Source organism: Halyomorpha halys, unplaced genomic scaffold (assembly GCF_000696795.3).
Source record: "Halyomorpha halys isolate HHAL.00 unplaced genomic scaffold, Hhal_1.1 Scaffold708.1, whole genome shotgun sequence".
NCBI classification, from domain to species: Eukaryota; Metazoa; Arthropoda; class Insecta; order Hemiptera; family Pentatomidae; genus Halyomorpha; species Halyomorpha halys.
The window spans coordinates 765,366-780,456 of NW_027113783.1; the positions used below are offsets into that span (position 1 = coordinate 765,366).

At 30.4% G+C, this 15,091-nt stretch overlaps 1 protein-coding gene across 5 annotated transcripts; it reads right to left on the reverse strand.

The window, feature by feature from the left end:
- Positions 1-864: 864 nt before the first annotated feature.
- Positions 865-12,735, reverse strand: LOC106685530 (uncharacterized protein ZC262.2). 5 transcript variants are annotated; one of them, XR_001343862.1, is made up of 3 exons: positions 12,561-12,735; positions 10,755-10,802; positions 865-1,027 (listed from the first exon to the last, which is right to left on the reverse strand). XR_001343862.1 is itself a non-coding variant. In XM_014428266.3 (3 exons), the coding sequence occupies exon 3, from the start codon at positions 3,923-3,925 to the stop codon at positions 2,936-2,938; it is 990 nt and encodes a 329-aa protein (XP_014283752.1). In that variant the 5' UTR covers positions 3,926-4,059; positions 10,755-10,802; positions 12,561-12,730; the 3' UTR covers positions 1,110-2,935. The 5 variants fall into 5 exon arrangements, 3 of the variants coding, with proteins under 3 accessions (XP_014283752.1, XP_014283753.1, XP_014283754.1); XM_014428266.3 differs by lacking the exon at positions 865-1,027 and adding an exon at positions 1,110-4,059 and having other exon boundaries at positions 12,561-12,730; XR_010844457.1 differs by lacking the exon at positions 10,755-10,802.
- Between the last annotated feature and the right edge of the window lie 2,356 nt (positions 12,736-15,091).

Genomic DNA, 15,091 nt, shown 5'->3' on the forward strand with positions numbered 1-15,091 from the left:
TCCATATAAACTAAAGGAAATGGAAATTCTTCAACTGGTCAGGTTATAACCTGGTCTATGGTTTTAAAACATACAAAGCATTAAATTGAGAGAAGCATTAAATTCGACTTTGTTGATATGTTGAAGAAGATAGATTTCACGGAAATTAGAGCAGTTCAAAATGTTTCCTCTCATTTGCAATGGGTTTATGATGCCTTCATTCACTAATCAATCATCATCATAAGGTGAGGATAATGTTCTACAGGGCATTCCTCAAACTTGCAACAACCAGGTCCTTAGATGCAGTGAAGCATTCTCATTTGTGTTGCAATAGACTGTACATACACAACTATAATCTGTATAAAGAACAGCTCCTTCATTATCTTTGCGATAAAATCTCCTATAATCATTAGGTGACACTTAGGAGGGTTCAATTATAAGTTGTAGTTTGGAAGAAATTGCTGAGGTGATCCCAGTCAATAGAAAATACAACATTCCATTGCCCACAATCGAGATCCTTATGACAATTCCTGGTTTGTTTCAGTAAATTCAGTCCAGCTAATTCTCGTAACAATGATGGTTTAAGAGGAATAGGATTTCAATCCCCCAAGTCAGGTGGAGGAGCTGTCTCCTTGGAGCCAGCTGATTTGCTTCCCCATCTGGGGTTGCTAACTAGGGAAGGTGATCTTGGAGTACTATGACAAGTCTGTGATATGGAGGTGAATGTAGTGTGCTGTAATTGGTAATCATGTGTGAATGTTAGTTTACTTAATAAACTTCTAAAACATAAATATTTAGTGAACTTATAAACGATAATTAATTCTAAACTTAAATTGAGATAAAAGTAAGGTTTGTAAATAAAATTATGAGAGTAGGAACAGTAAGTAAAATTCTCGATGAGGTGTATTTATTAAAGTTTTGTAGTCCAATGCTGAGACTTTGTATGTCTAGTAAGACTGATCGCCAGCTCTAATGGAAAGCTGCAACAGCACTCGCCATCAAGAACACTCTCAATAAGAGAGGGGTTTTCATCTACATCTATGATGTCCTAAACAAACATAAGAAATTAAATCAAACCAATTAAATGATGAATACTACTAATTGGAATAAGAGTATCAAATAAAACAATGTAAAGAAACAATAATTAAATTTATTATACACGTCCTCAAAGAAACATTTTACTTATACATCATCTATATATAAAGAAAATATAATTATATTAGTCAAATGTTGAATAAGAATCAGTTATAAGAGGATTGCATGAGAAAATTATTTAAAAAAATTGAAATGCCTTTTTTCCAATATGGAAGTACATCTCAAGATATCCTAAACATTTGAGTAGAAGTGAAACCAAACAATGTAAATGAAAATTTTGTGAATAAATTTTTTTTTTTGTGATGTTCCGATGCCTAAACCAAATTTATGTTTCAGTATCAGTAAAGATGTCAAATTATCAATAATGATTGATAATATCACAATTTAATCAATACTGAAGAATATATTTAGTTCAGGAAGAGGATAGATACAAAAAAACTATTACTCTTAAATTGTCACTTGTACCCTTTGGCTTTTCACCCACTCCTTTGTAAGCCGCTAGTTTTCATGGTTAAAGAGGGTGAGAAGATCTGATCAAATGGATCATTTAGATCTCCTAATAGTGTTCTGAGCAGCATGGGTCGGTTCGCAATTATAAAAGCACCTTCATATAACATAACTAAACTTCAATACTCGGAATTACAATACCGAACAGGAAAAAAAAATATTAATAAATAAAAATTCATACTCACAATCAAATAGCCACTAATCAACAAATAGGTAAACAAAATACATGAGTATAATACAATAATTCTGTAGAAACTCTTAATAGATATTTTTAATTACTTACAAAAAAAACAAACCAAAAGCAATATATTATTTACGTATTTATATCTATTAAATCAACATTTGGAGTAATAATTTTTTTATTGATCTAACAAAAAAAAAAAAGATTATAAAAAATAACTTATTTTTCAAAAATTTATATTTATTTACAACATCGTATACATTGTTTTCCTTTTGAAATGAAATTTTGGCCATTTTGAATTATAGCAGTTCAAAATTGAATTTTTTTCCCTAGTTACAATAAAATAATTTTATAAAGCATCTACCAGCTTTATAGTCTTAATCATCTACAACCTTTCTAAACTTAAATAATCGAGCTAAGTATATATTTTCCCGATTCAGTAGGATGTTTTTCTAACGTAATAAACAACATGGCAATTAAAATTTATTTTTGTCAGATGTCGAAAGCTACTACAATTTCCAATTTAAAAAAGTGAAGATGAATAAGGGAAAAGCAACAAAATATATATTCCTTTAAATTTATTTTGCAATAAGAACTTTATAACATTTATTTACTCCTCAAACATTTTTTTATACAAATGCTGTTGAAACATAATAATAGATTCAAGATATTCATAGTTCCCTATGCAGAATTAAAAATGTAAAAATGATATATTGTATATGTAAAAAAAAAAAATATGAATGTCACTTTGAACTATGAACCAGAAGCTTTTTAAACATAATTGATGACTTGTTATGTTTAGTTAAATTATTCAACCTATTATATTATAGTAATGACTACTAATACAAACAGGTGGCTCAGAAACAATAAGGAAGTTATATTATTCCTTAAAAACAACTCTTTTATGAAATAAGTCGTCTGATATCACACAGAACAATAAAACAAAAAAAAAATTAACAACAATCCTATATCACTTCCTAGTCACCTGCATTTATATTTACAAATAGTTAGTAAATCGCATTGAAATTAATCAGTATCATACTGGCAAAAATCAATGTTAAGTTTTATACTCTTCACAAATACTCTTCCAAAAGTAATTTAATTTACACAGATGGTTTTAACTCCATACAATAAATGTCTAGTAGCACTCTGTGAAGTATGGCCCTAGAAGACCTATTTAGGAGGAAAGTGATGGGCTCCGAACCCCAACCCTACACCTCGCTGAGTGTGCGTGGCTTGCCGAGCCACCTCATATTGTAGCTCCATTGAAGAGAACATTTCTTCCTGCTTCTTTAGAAGATCCTTCTCAGGTTTTATCTGAGAACTACTTGAAGGCTGTTCTGGGCCATTGGCAAGATTCTTAATACCCATTAGGCGCTGAAATTTTGCAGTTAATTTTCCATCTTGATCCTGAGAAAATCTTGCACCCTGCCATATATTTTGTATATTTTGCCCAGAAGGTTTAGCTTCTGGTGCTTGTGGTTTTTCTTCTGCAGCTGATTTTTGTTTTTGAGAATTTCCCCACAACAATTTCCTCTTAGCAATCTGCTCAGCATATTTTGCTGGATTTACAACCATAGGATTATAATAACTAGGAAGAGATAAGCGAGATCCATCTTTATCTTTATCAGGTAACTTTAATTCAATACCAAGTTTATCTAAAACTGAAAGCCTGCTAGGTTTTCTGTCCGATGTCCCTCGTGACCTGTCGTGATGATCGCGTCTTCTTCTTTCAGGTGAATGATGATCTCTACGAGAGTGCCTTCCTCGATCACGAGGACTTCTACTGTGTGATCTTCGAGACCTTTCATATCTATGATAGGATGGGCTTCTGGATCGCTTGTAAGATCTCCTATCTTCTCTATCTCTTTCCCTATGCTGACTATCTTTTCCATATTTTCTTTTCTTGTCATCACGGTTTCTTTGGTCTTCAGGAGAGACAGAGTGCCTCCTTTTATCTTCTGATCGATGCGAATATTCTATTTTTTTACTAGATTTCTTTCCACTTGATGAGTTATGACTTCCAGATGATGAATGAGATTCAACTGAATTAGACCGATTCGAAGAATCTTCATTGTGTGACGAATCTTCGCTCATTTCCATTGTGATGTTATCATAATTTATATCTTGTTCTGTCTCCTTTTCAAGCTTTCCTAAACTCATAGTAATTTATATCTATATTGCATCTCAATCAAAGCCTTGATCAGCCAAATTTGCAAAAACCATTTTGATAGCTTCTAAGTCAAATTTAGCTGAAATTCATAATATGTGTTCTTTTCGTACCTGCCAAGTAGACTCTGAAACATAAAATAAAATCATGGTGAGTTAAAGTGCAAATAATTAATCATTTTTAAATATTTTAATTAAATATTCTAAAAAAAAACTATCAAGTAATGATTTAAACCAAAATGTATGATTTTTATCATACACAATAAACTTGAAAAATTATTTAGTTTACCACACAAGGTATAAGGTGTGCAGATTAAATGAAAAATCATAAAAAAAAATACATAAATAAAAAAAAATTAATTAAAAGGTCATGGAATGAACATTAAAAAATCGATCAATTAGACAAATACCAGGGCATTCAAAAAGTCCTGTCGTTTTTCGTTTGTTCGTTGTTTATTTTGATTCTAGAGTGTTTGCTAATTAATTCCGTTCAATACAACTTTTATCCATGTAAACACAAATGTTTATACTTTATGAATAGGAGGCTAAGGAGGATTAATTTAATGCAGTCACCATCCAACTGTCTAGTTAAAATGATTCCAGTTGAAACTCAAATTCGGTCGATTTTGCTCTATGAGTTTAAACTTGGCTCAAAAGCTGCCGAAACTGCTAGAAAAATATGCTCCGTGTTTGGGGAAGATGTGCTGTCTGAGCGGAAGGCACAATTTTGGTTTTCAAAATTTCGTGGAGGCGACGAGACACTAGAAGACGAGGCACGCTCAGGTCGACCAACTGTAGTTGATAAGGAGGACGTTCGAAGAGTAGTAGAGTTGGATCCGCGTCAAAGTTGTTCAGAGATAGCCTCTCAACTTAATATCTCAGCCACCACTGCCTGGAATTACCTTAAAGAACTGGGAAAAGTGAAAAAACTGGATAAATGGATTCCTCATAAGCTTTCAGATGCCAATATGCTTGTTCGCTTGACAACTGCATCTTCGTTAACTTCCCGCTTGAAAGTCGAACCCTTTTTGAATCGAATCATCACCTGTGATGAGAAATGGGTGTTGTACAACAACTTCAGACGATCATATCAGTGGTTGTCGGCAGATGAGAAACCTAAACAATTTCCAAAACCAGATCTCCATCCAAAGAAAGTTTTGCTCATTGTTTTCTGGACAGCCAAAGGTATAGTGCATTTTGAGATTCTGAATCAAGGGCAAACCATCACTGCAGAAGTATACTGCAATATACTGGACCATTGCCAATCCAAGCTTAAGACTTTTGATCCCTGCTTAGTCAACAGAAGAAGACCTTTGCTTCTTCAAGAGAACGCTCGACCACACACCGCCAAATTGACCAGGGAAAAATTGACAGAAATAGGCTGGGAAGTTTTGCCTCACCCACCATATTCCCCTGACCTGTCACCCACTGATTATCACCTATTCAGAGATCTCGACAACAATCTGAGACAAAAATGTTTTCAAGACCGTGACAACCTAATTCACGAACTGACCACTTATTTTTGCAGTAAAAATCAACAGTTTTTTAAGGAAGGAATTTGGGCTTTACCATCTCGTTGGGAGAAGGTTACCGACTGTAACGGTGGATATTTTGATGAATAAAGGTGATTATTTGAAAATATTTATTTATTTATAATTTCCCCCAAAAAAACGGCAGGACTTTTTGAATGACCTGGTAAATTTTAGTACTAAGTTGTTTGTGTATTAAAACATATCTCAAGTGATTTACATAACTTTGTAAATTAATTATTGTTCTACTATAAGTTGAAGCCACAAGAGTATAGAAGATTGATTCTAGCCAACTTTCACTTGGGATTTCCTTTTGTTTAAAACATTATTTTTCTTGTAAATATAATTTAGCTAAAAATCCTAACCCATTAATTCTTAATCTCTCTTCCTTAACAATCCCTGATAATCCTCTGAGGCGCCTGAACAGAAGATGGCCAAGGGACCTTCTAATTTAAATTAATGCTTGAAGTACCACCAATGGGTAGTTCCTTCTCAAGATTTTCAAGTGTAAATGAAACATACAACATATTTAATTATTGTATTTATTATTTGTACAGTTGTAAATAACATTAAATAAATAAATTTTAAAAAATAAAAATTATTTGAAATAAACAAAATTAAATGTCCTCTAGAGGAAGTGTTTACTTAGGAAATTTGGCATTTTATCTCTGTCAAACTACTTCAATGAGGATAAACCCTAGCTGATATTAAAGATCACATAATTATACATTGATGTACTAAGTATAATAAAAATCGTTAGGACCGTTGAGAAGAAAATCCTGAAAAAAGTGTAAAATTGAAAATAAAAAATACCAGTTCCAAGTGAATAATTTCTTTCTCTTCTAGGATAGTGAGTTATCTTCTTACTTTAAATATGTTTTCATTAATTTCATATTAATAATACATTCTTCTTTACGATATTTCAAACGGTTTGTCCATCTTCAGGATATTTTTCTTTTACTATTATAACTACTTGTTCCACTCTATTGTTTTTTCTATTATGATTTTTACATTCATGTTTTTAGACTGAATAGAAAAATTACTTCAATGATTTGATGAACGAAAACCATTCATGGAAGATAATAGAAGGAAATATGAAGGGATGAGAATGAGAATTGATCGGGAACAGGCCGAGAAAGAGCTCAAGTCAAGAAAAAATAATAAAGCATAAAGCCAATGGATGATCAATGGGGAAAAGTAGGCAGCATACTGGTTATATGTTCAGAAAGTCATTAGAGGAATGTAAACAAAATGGTTTAGTTATTAATGCTGGTAAGACAGAACTTAGGTATCCAATAATAATGACCTAGAACTGAATACAGAGAGGTGTTGAAAAAATGGTAAAATTTTAAACATCTTGCCTCCATTATTTAATTAAATGGTTCCTGCGACATGGAAATAAAAGTTTTCAGATGGTTAAAAAGTAAAATTCATACTCCTTTTGACTATTCACAAAAAATAAAGACTGTACCTTCCTAAACAAATTGGAACTGGTGATAAAATAAAATAAAATGTTCGAGAAATTTTTCTTGATTTGAAACTGCTTTTATTCCCATATCAAGGAATAAAATTTAAAAACTATTGATATAGACTGAAAGGGCGAAATTCAGCTTTTCAAAAGTTGTAGTTCTATTGGATTTCTATAACATTGTGAGGGGTTATAAATTTATTTCATGAACAAGGGACTCAGCAGAAAAAAAATCATCCAAACATTTCCAATTTTCAATTTATATGAAAACTAATATGTAGAGGTTTCAAAATACGTTAAAAAAGAATTTAACTTGATTTTTCCTAAACAATCTTTTTGAATGAAATTTTTTTTTTTACTTGAAATGGTTTTTGTAAATTTGTATCACTCATTTAATACAATAAAAAATTCTTTTGTTCTTATTCTACAGGAAAAAAACAAATCGATTGGTATATAATAACCATTAAATAGACGCAGAGCACAGGCAGAATATAATATAAACAAAGTCTAAAATTATATATAAGATTTTTTTGGCAAGTACCCTCAGACACATGTCTAATATTTTTCATCCTAGAATAAAAAAAAAAAGTTTCGTTAAAATCAGTGATCCCACATGTGTAGCATCCCCTTGTTAGTTGTAAAATCTTCTAAAATCAAAAAATGTTTTTAAACTATTTAATTAGTGGTTACTTTTTTTTAAAAACCTTTCTTATAAAGCTTATATTTGAAATACACTATTTACTGTGTCATATATTCTTCAGTGTAGTAGTTTCAGGGAAATCAAAGATCATTAAAACTATTAAGTTTTATTGTAGGAAGATAGTCCGGGTGGTGGTCAATAAAAGTATCAAAATAGTAATAGAAAACTATTTATTGTTAACTAACATTTTGCCCCACTTTGCAGGACTGTCAAATTGAAACACAGTGTACGAATAAATTGAATTTGATTCGTACGCTGTGTTTCAATCTGACAGCCCTACAAAGTGGAACAAAATGTTAGTTAACAATAAATAGTTTTCTTTTAACTATTTTGATACCTTTATTGACCACCACCCGGACTATCTTCCTACAATCTATTTCATAAGGTCAACTAACTTTTTCCAGTATTAAGTTTTATGTATTTTATATATATGAAGTATGAACATCTTTTATTTAAGAATTTCATTACGTTTAGGAACTCATCTTGACCATTTTCAAATCTGATCTTCATGGTTTGTCGATGCAGAAGAAGAATTAAAATTGAAAAAAAAAAAGAAATTACATTGAAGAATGTATCCGTGTGTTTGTACAAAGCTTTTAGGATAATCACAACATTCCAATTAATTTTCCTGAAAAAGAGAACCTTTAATTTTATTATTTGCAAAGCTAAAGGAAATGTACTTAGCACCACTTCACAGTGGATTTCATATTGATGGCTTAATTCACAGTAAGCCATCAATATGAGATCCAAAACGTTATCCAAACCATTAATAACAAATTTATTAAGAATTAAGAGTGCCTGTTTTCCCAGAAATTGCTATATTGAAAAATATATGACTCTTAGCAAATAGATTCTACTATTATTTTTGAATAATTATGGATATTGTTTAAGGATATAGATTTATAGATAAGTGGTGGATGCGTAATAATAAAATTTAATCAACCCTCTATAAGCATAAGTCACTCACTTTATATCAATGTGTATACTTATCTTCATAAAAATAAGTAATAAAAAAAATAAATACAATAAATAAAATACTTGTGCTATACAATGTTTTTAAATTACAAGGATTTTTAATCGAGTCCTCTATTCTCACTCTGCTGGTTTTCTTCAAGGTAGTATCCTCAGTCCCATCCTCTACACCATCTATACATTCCAACACTATCCTCACCACATATACCGATAACACATGTGTGCTCGCAGTTAATAATAACCCTTTAATTACATCTCAAATTCTCCAATCCCATATCACAGCCCTCGAAGAATGGTGTCATAATTAGAGGATTAAAATAAATCCCATCAAATCACCTTTACCCTTCATCATAAACCCTACCGAATGCCCTATAGTTTCCTTAAATAATGATGCTTTTATTCCTGCCGAACAGATCCACTACCTTGGACTACATCTGGACAAACAACTAACCAGGAATCCTGACACAAGACTGAAAAGACAGGAACCTGCACGTTGATTTCGACTATAACATGACTTATTAGACAAACGGTTTAAACTTTACTTTAAAAACAAAAACAAATTAAAATTATTATACAGTAAAATCGAAATAGTGGCAAATCGTTATGGTTTTAGCCAACCTTTTCTGATATCTAGAAAACACTTCAACAGGATGCTTAGAGAAACAATTCTATGGCCCAGATCTAAATCATACTGTGTATGTGGGTTTTAAAAATAATTAAAGAAAGGTCCTAATCTACAGGAATTGATTTAAAAAGGGAGGATTAATGATTGTTTGAGAGTGCTTTATTTAATTATTAACATACACAGTTTACAAAAACATTGCTGTGTATATAACTAAATGAATATCCCCATTGTTATTCATAATAATTGTGTGTGCTCTTTAACATGATCAGATAAATGTAAATAGATTTAAAAATTTACCATTTTAAAGCTTCCTCCAAATCACTGTTTATTTAATGATTAAGAACAAAATATTAAAAAAAATAACTCTGGTATGTTCATGATTATTATTAAATACAGAGAGCATGGAGACCGGGGATACCCTAAACAAATATCTTTCCCCCCAAAAAATAATACATGTTTAAATAAATTGTTTTCAAATAAGTTGAATTCAGTTTCTAAAATGAAATGTAAATTTTTGTTGTCAGTTTACACTATTTTTGGTTATGTTCTAGTAAACTCAAAAATTTATAAGCAATTAAATCCAATATTGATGGATGAAATACCCTACTTAGAAATTAAAGAGTAATACATCAAATAACAACAAAATAAACTCACCTGAGTTTTTATATCCAGTTCAATTCCTTATCATCATGAATGAAGAAGAAAACATTTCAGAGGCATACAATAAAATCATCTCAATATTACATTAAATATTATTTCAACGACAATAGAGATCAATATATTTTATGTAACAATAAAGAAAGAGGTATCCTTATAATTTTAGTAAGGAAAAATAACTATATGCTAACATAGGTCATCACAATAACTATCCAGACATTAAAAACTAAATAATATACATTTCCAAAAATTGCCCTTCACCATTTTCATGCCATTTGACAATCTTATTCTTCTTTACTCAATCTATTCAGTGTAAAATAAAATAGTCTTCTTAGTAAACACATAGCTTTTCAATCTTGGTGGTTTATAAAGTACAATACTGTCAATAATTTTCTAGAGACACTAATTCAGAAACACAGGTTCTCACCATGGTCATTAAGGATGAATAGTTTAATCAAGTAAAAATTGATTAATTGAAATAATAAAACTTCTATGCCATCAGATTAAGGATTTATTCCAAACAAAAAACACATATTTAAGTTGAGATGAATCGCAACAATCAGAATCTGCAAATTAATTGAAAAGTTCTTCCAATTATTGCTTTTGAATATGTGTGTAAGACTCTGCACGCATTCACTAATTGATCGTCTGATCCACATCTTCAGGATTAATTACTTATGATTGTCAATTAACTACAATATAATATTATTTTTATTTTGATCAACTATTTTCTTTCAATCATGAAAATAAAGTACGGTAAGTGAGGCATAGGGTAATGTAATATAAATTTATTCTCAATAGGTGACAAGAATAAATAAAGATGTGATGTTACTTCTTTGTAGATTTTAAAAACATTAATCAATTACCCATACCCTCTTAATGTAAATTTCCAGCCTCCAGTCGCCATGCCTCTGTAACCACTAAACAATGCACAGAAACGAATTAATAACAAATTACTTCATACCATCTCAAAATTATTTGGCTAATGAAATAAATAATTAAGAACTGATCAAGACATAATTATTTTAAAAGATAATATATTTTATTATGTAATTATAACTAAGAATGAAATTTTTCAATCAAACTATCAACAGAAGAACATTATTTCAGAAACTATAGGATAATAATAAAATATGTAAATATTAAAACTGTCACAGATGCAAAGGTCCAAATATTTACAAGTTTTTTATCTTCTTATTTAAATCCCCTTTTGAATATACAATCTAACGAAAAAGAATCAGAAATTATGGAATAAGATGACAGGACAATATTAAATTATACACAGATAAACGATAAAATGAATATATACAATTTATCTTAGAAAAACAAACCTTGCAAAATAAGTTCTACTTATTGACACAATTTAATATCACAACTTAACTGAATTCCTTCATCAATTCAACTCTTTAATTCATCAGATGGTATGCAGATCTAACCTGTTTTATTTGAGCTAAAAGCAGTAAAGCATTGCAGTCTCTTATAGGCAAAACCATGGCTGACTAGCATTTAACAGGTGGGTTTTATTTTTCGGAATTGCAATAAAATAAACACTAGCTGACCTAGGGAAAAACTGGACCCACACTGTGTCATCTGACCTTCGCCCTGCCACCAAGGCCAAGAATTAAATCTAATATTACAAATTAACAATTAAAAAAACAAAACAATTTTATCCCCAAAAAAGACTATTGAATTAAATGGTTGGGAAACAGCAGTATAGTGAGTTAGAAACTAAATCCATAAATAAAGTATAATTGATAATGAGATCTAAAACGTTAGTAACAAAAACAAAAATAATGTGAATAAAGAGATCATTACAATTACAACAACTTTAAGGATGATAAATCTTAAAAATCTGGTTGAATTAGAAATACTTATGTGAACTGATAACAGTAAATACAATGTTTATAACCTGACAGTACAAGAACAATTATAATCTATTTTTTATTCACATCTTTAAACAAATTGGTTGTAAGTAAGCTAAGATAAAGTGGGAATATGACACTACTTAAGGAAAAATACAAAATGTGTGGATTTAATTTAAAGAAACAAAAATGTTTAAAAATCAAAAGAATAACAGAACAATTCCACAAAATTGTACCAAAAATCACATGATCCACCTACCCACCCATCAAGAAATTGTGAATCGAGAAAAAAGATTGAACACTTAGAGAAGATGTACATTACCGTGATATTGATTCCAGATAAAAAAAAACTTCACTAACAAATAAGTTAGTTAAATGAGGTATTAAAGACTCAGAGGTTAATAGGTTAAAAGTCCTAATAAAAGAAACTATTGAAGTTCGAATCAAAATTATGAAAATAAAGGTCACATTATAATTTAAAATGGACCTCAAGGGAAATGCATTAAAAACTACTGTAATGTTTTCTATAAGAATGTATTATATTTTAATGAAGTCTACACTTGCTATTATACATAGACATTGCAAAAGTTCTGGTACCTTGAACAAGAAATTAGAAAAAAAAAACATCAATAATGAAACCAATTTAATAACTTATCAATAAGAGAAATGGGTATACAATATCTCATAGCAAACCGATATTAGTTTGTATACAAAACTTCTAAATCTATGAATAATGTAAATAAATAAATGATATAAATCATAACCGTCAACAGATAAATTTATATCAGAAATATCAGTTAAAAGATGTTTACTTACATTCAATATTGTATAAATGAAGAAATGGAACAGAGAAACTTGTGAGAAAAAAGCACGTTGGAATAATATTTCTATCTATAACAAAGGTAACCAAAGCAATAAACAGAATAAACTTCCACTTTACGGCTAGCCCAGTGTCGGGGTTAGGTAGCAAGACAAGACACCACCTGATTGGCTGTTGCTATAGCAGCATTACGACAGTAGCATGCCCTGGTGGCATGTAATCCTAAGTACTAGTTTTACTGATTTGTAAATATTTATAAAAAGTTTTTGATGAAATTTTTTAAGTCTATACATAAACATAAATGACGAAAAAGAGGAGAACAAAGCAGTTTCTGAACTCCCTCCAATATTTAGTTAAGGGAGCCAGAGTATTTCTGCCCCCCCATCTCAATATTTCATGTTACTTAAAAATAACCAGAAACAATTAGTATTGGTAATAATAAGACTTAATTTGACCAAAATAATGAGAACTTATTAGTAACAGAATCTCTATGGAAGTGCATTTTTATAAATTCTCTTATTGCGTCCTACGATTTTCCCACCTTTATGTTGCAAACCAGTTTAGTAAATGTAGTATTTGTGACATGTAAAAATTTGATTCCCGGGATACATCCTTTGTGTATGGTTCCATATTTCTGCTTGGTTAAACTGGGACACCCTCCTCAAAAACGTCACATTAGTATACTGTACAGCATTACCCTCTTAGTTTTCCTCTCACCTAAATTTTGGCTTGTTTGGGAATCCTATGTAGCTTCTATTTAATTTTAAATTTATATTACAGAAAAAAAATAAGGTTGACAAATTTAAATATTCATTACTTGGAACAAAAACAGTAAAATACAAACGAAAATACACACATTGGAATAAGAACAATTGTAGACATCAATTTGTATGCTTATTTATTTATTTCAATAACAAAAAAACTGTCTTCAAAAAATCAAAAGAAAAATCCATCAGTCCGCGTCTTTTCTTTAAGACTATTGGGGCGATTAATTATACAGTACCAGCAAAATGTATAATTTAATAAAAGCGTCTAGAATGTCACGGGTAGTAAATTGTGTTAATAAGTAATATCCGTTACACCGAAGATACCTAGGTCCTGGATAATTCTTCGAAATTCAATTTCTCTATAGTTTCCTTCCGAATCAAAAGATACTAATTGCACAAAAATAAAACAAAACGACCCAACTTAGGAGATAAATGTGTAAAGGATGGAAGCGAAGCCAGAATCAGTGTGGTTATCGCTTTTGGCTACTTTCAACATCCCAAAGTTATTTGTGTTTGTTTACTTCACCCAATTGACATGAAATATAAACTGTATGTACGATGGAGGACAGCGCTTAAAAAGTACCCATGATATAAAGATTTGGAAACTGAGATTTTTGTCATGAAATGTTTGCCCGGGACAATGGGACACAATGCTTAAAACAGTCCCTTGGCAATCTAAATTAGATACCGGAAGACACCTTGCATCCTTATGACGGACTCCTATCTCTCCTAGATGTCCTAAGACATCTAGGTCCTACACAGGTCTACATCTAGGTCTACATCTAGATCTACATGTAGGTCCTACAGACATCTAGATGTCCTAAGACATCTAAGACCTAGATGTCCTAACCTTTGTCTTATACATATTTAGCCTCCCATGTTATCCTTTTATGTTCTGAAACGAGCGAGGATTATTTTCAACTCTTAGGAGGATAATAAGAGAAAGTTATGTAATGCGCGCGCCACACCAGATTTTTATGTTTACGGGTTAGAAAAATTGTACTGTACTATGTAAATGAAATGAAGGTTACTAAAAATGAAACTTATTTTTAACATAATTGATTTATAAAAATCAATTTTCCTTTCTGTTCCAATTATAATAAAATTAAAATTTTGATGGCTTAAATACATTCAACTAATTATTTAATTTTTTTTTTAATTTATGCTTTATTTTGCAGCTTTAATCAAAACTGAGAAAATCTTATTTGCCCCATTAATACCAGAAATATGCCAAGTGCCATTTATTCATCATTAACTTCAATACTTCATCACACTGTGATGATATTTATCGTATCATCAATATTATTATAAGTAATATTTTGTAACATTACTAATATTATTATTTTTGTATTCTACTATCATTAACTAATCACTACACTATTGATTGTCATAGCACTATTTCCTTAATAATTGCATAATACTGTCCTTAATGACAGCCAAATCTTTTGATTATTTCAAAATCATGTATTTAATTTTTTATTATAATTTTCAGTATGGTAAGAAATCATACACATATTCTAATGAACTATATCCAAAGAACGTTCTTATTCTTGCATATTTTATTAGAAAACTAAGGGTTTCTAGCACAATAATGTCATTTGTGACAACCCAAATAGATTTTATAGTATTCTATATTTTAGTAGTGACTCAGGATATGGAATTAACACATGCTTCAGTGAAATGAATGTTTGTTTAGACGATTGATTGTTTATGTATAAAGGCAGTTGGGATCGAAGCGGTACAAATATCAATCAGTTAAT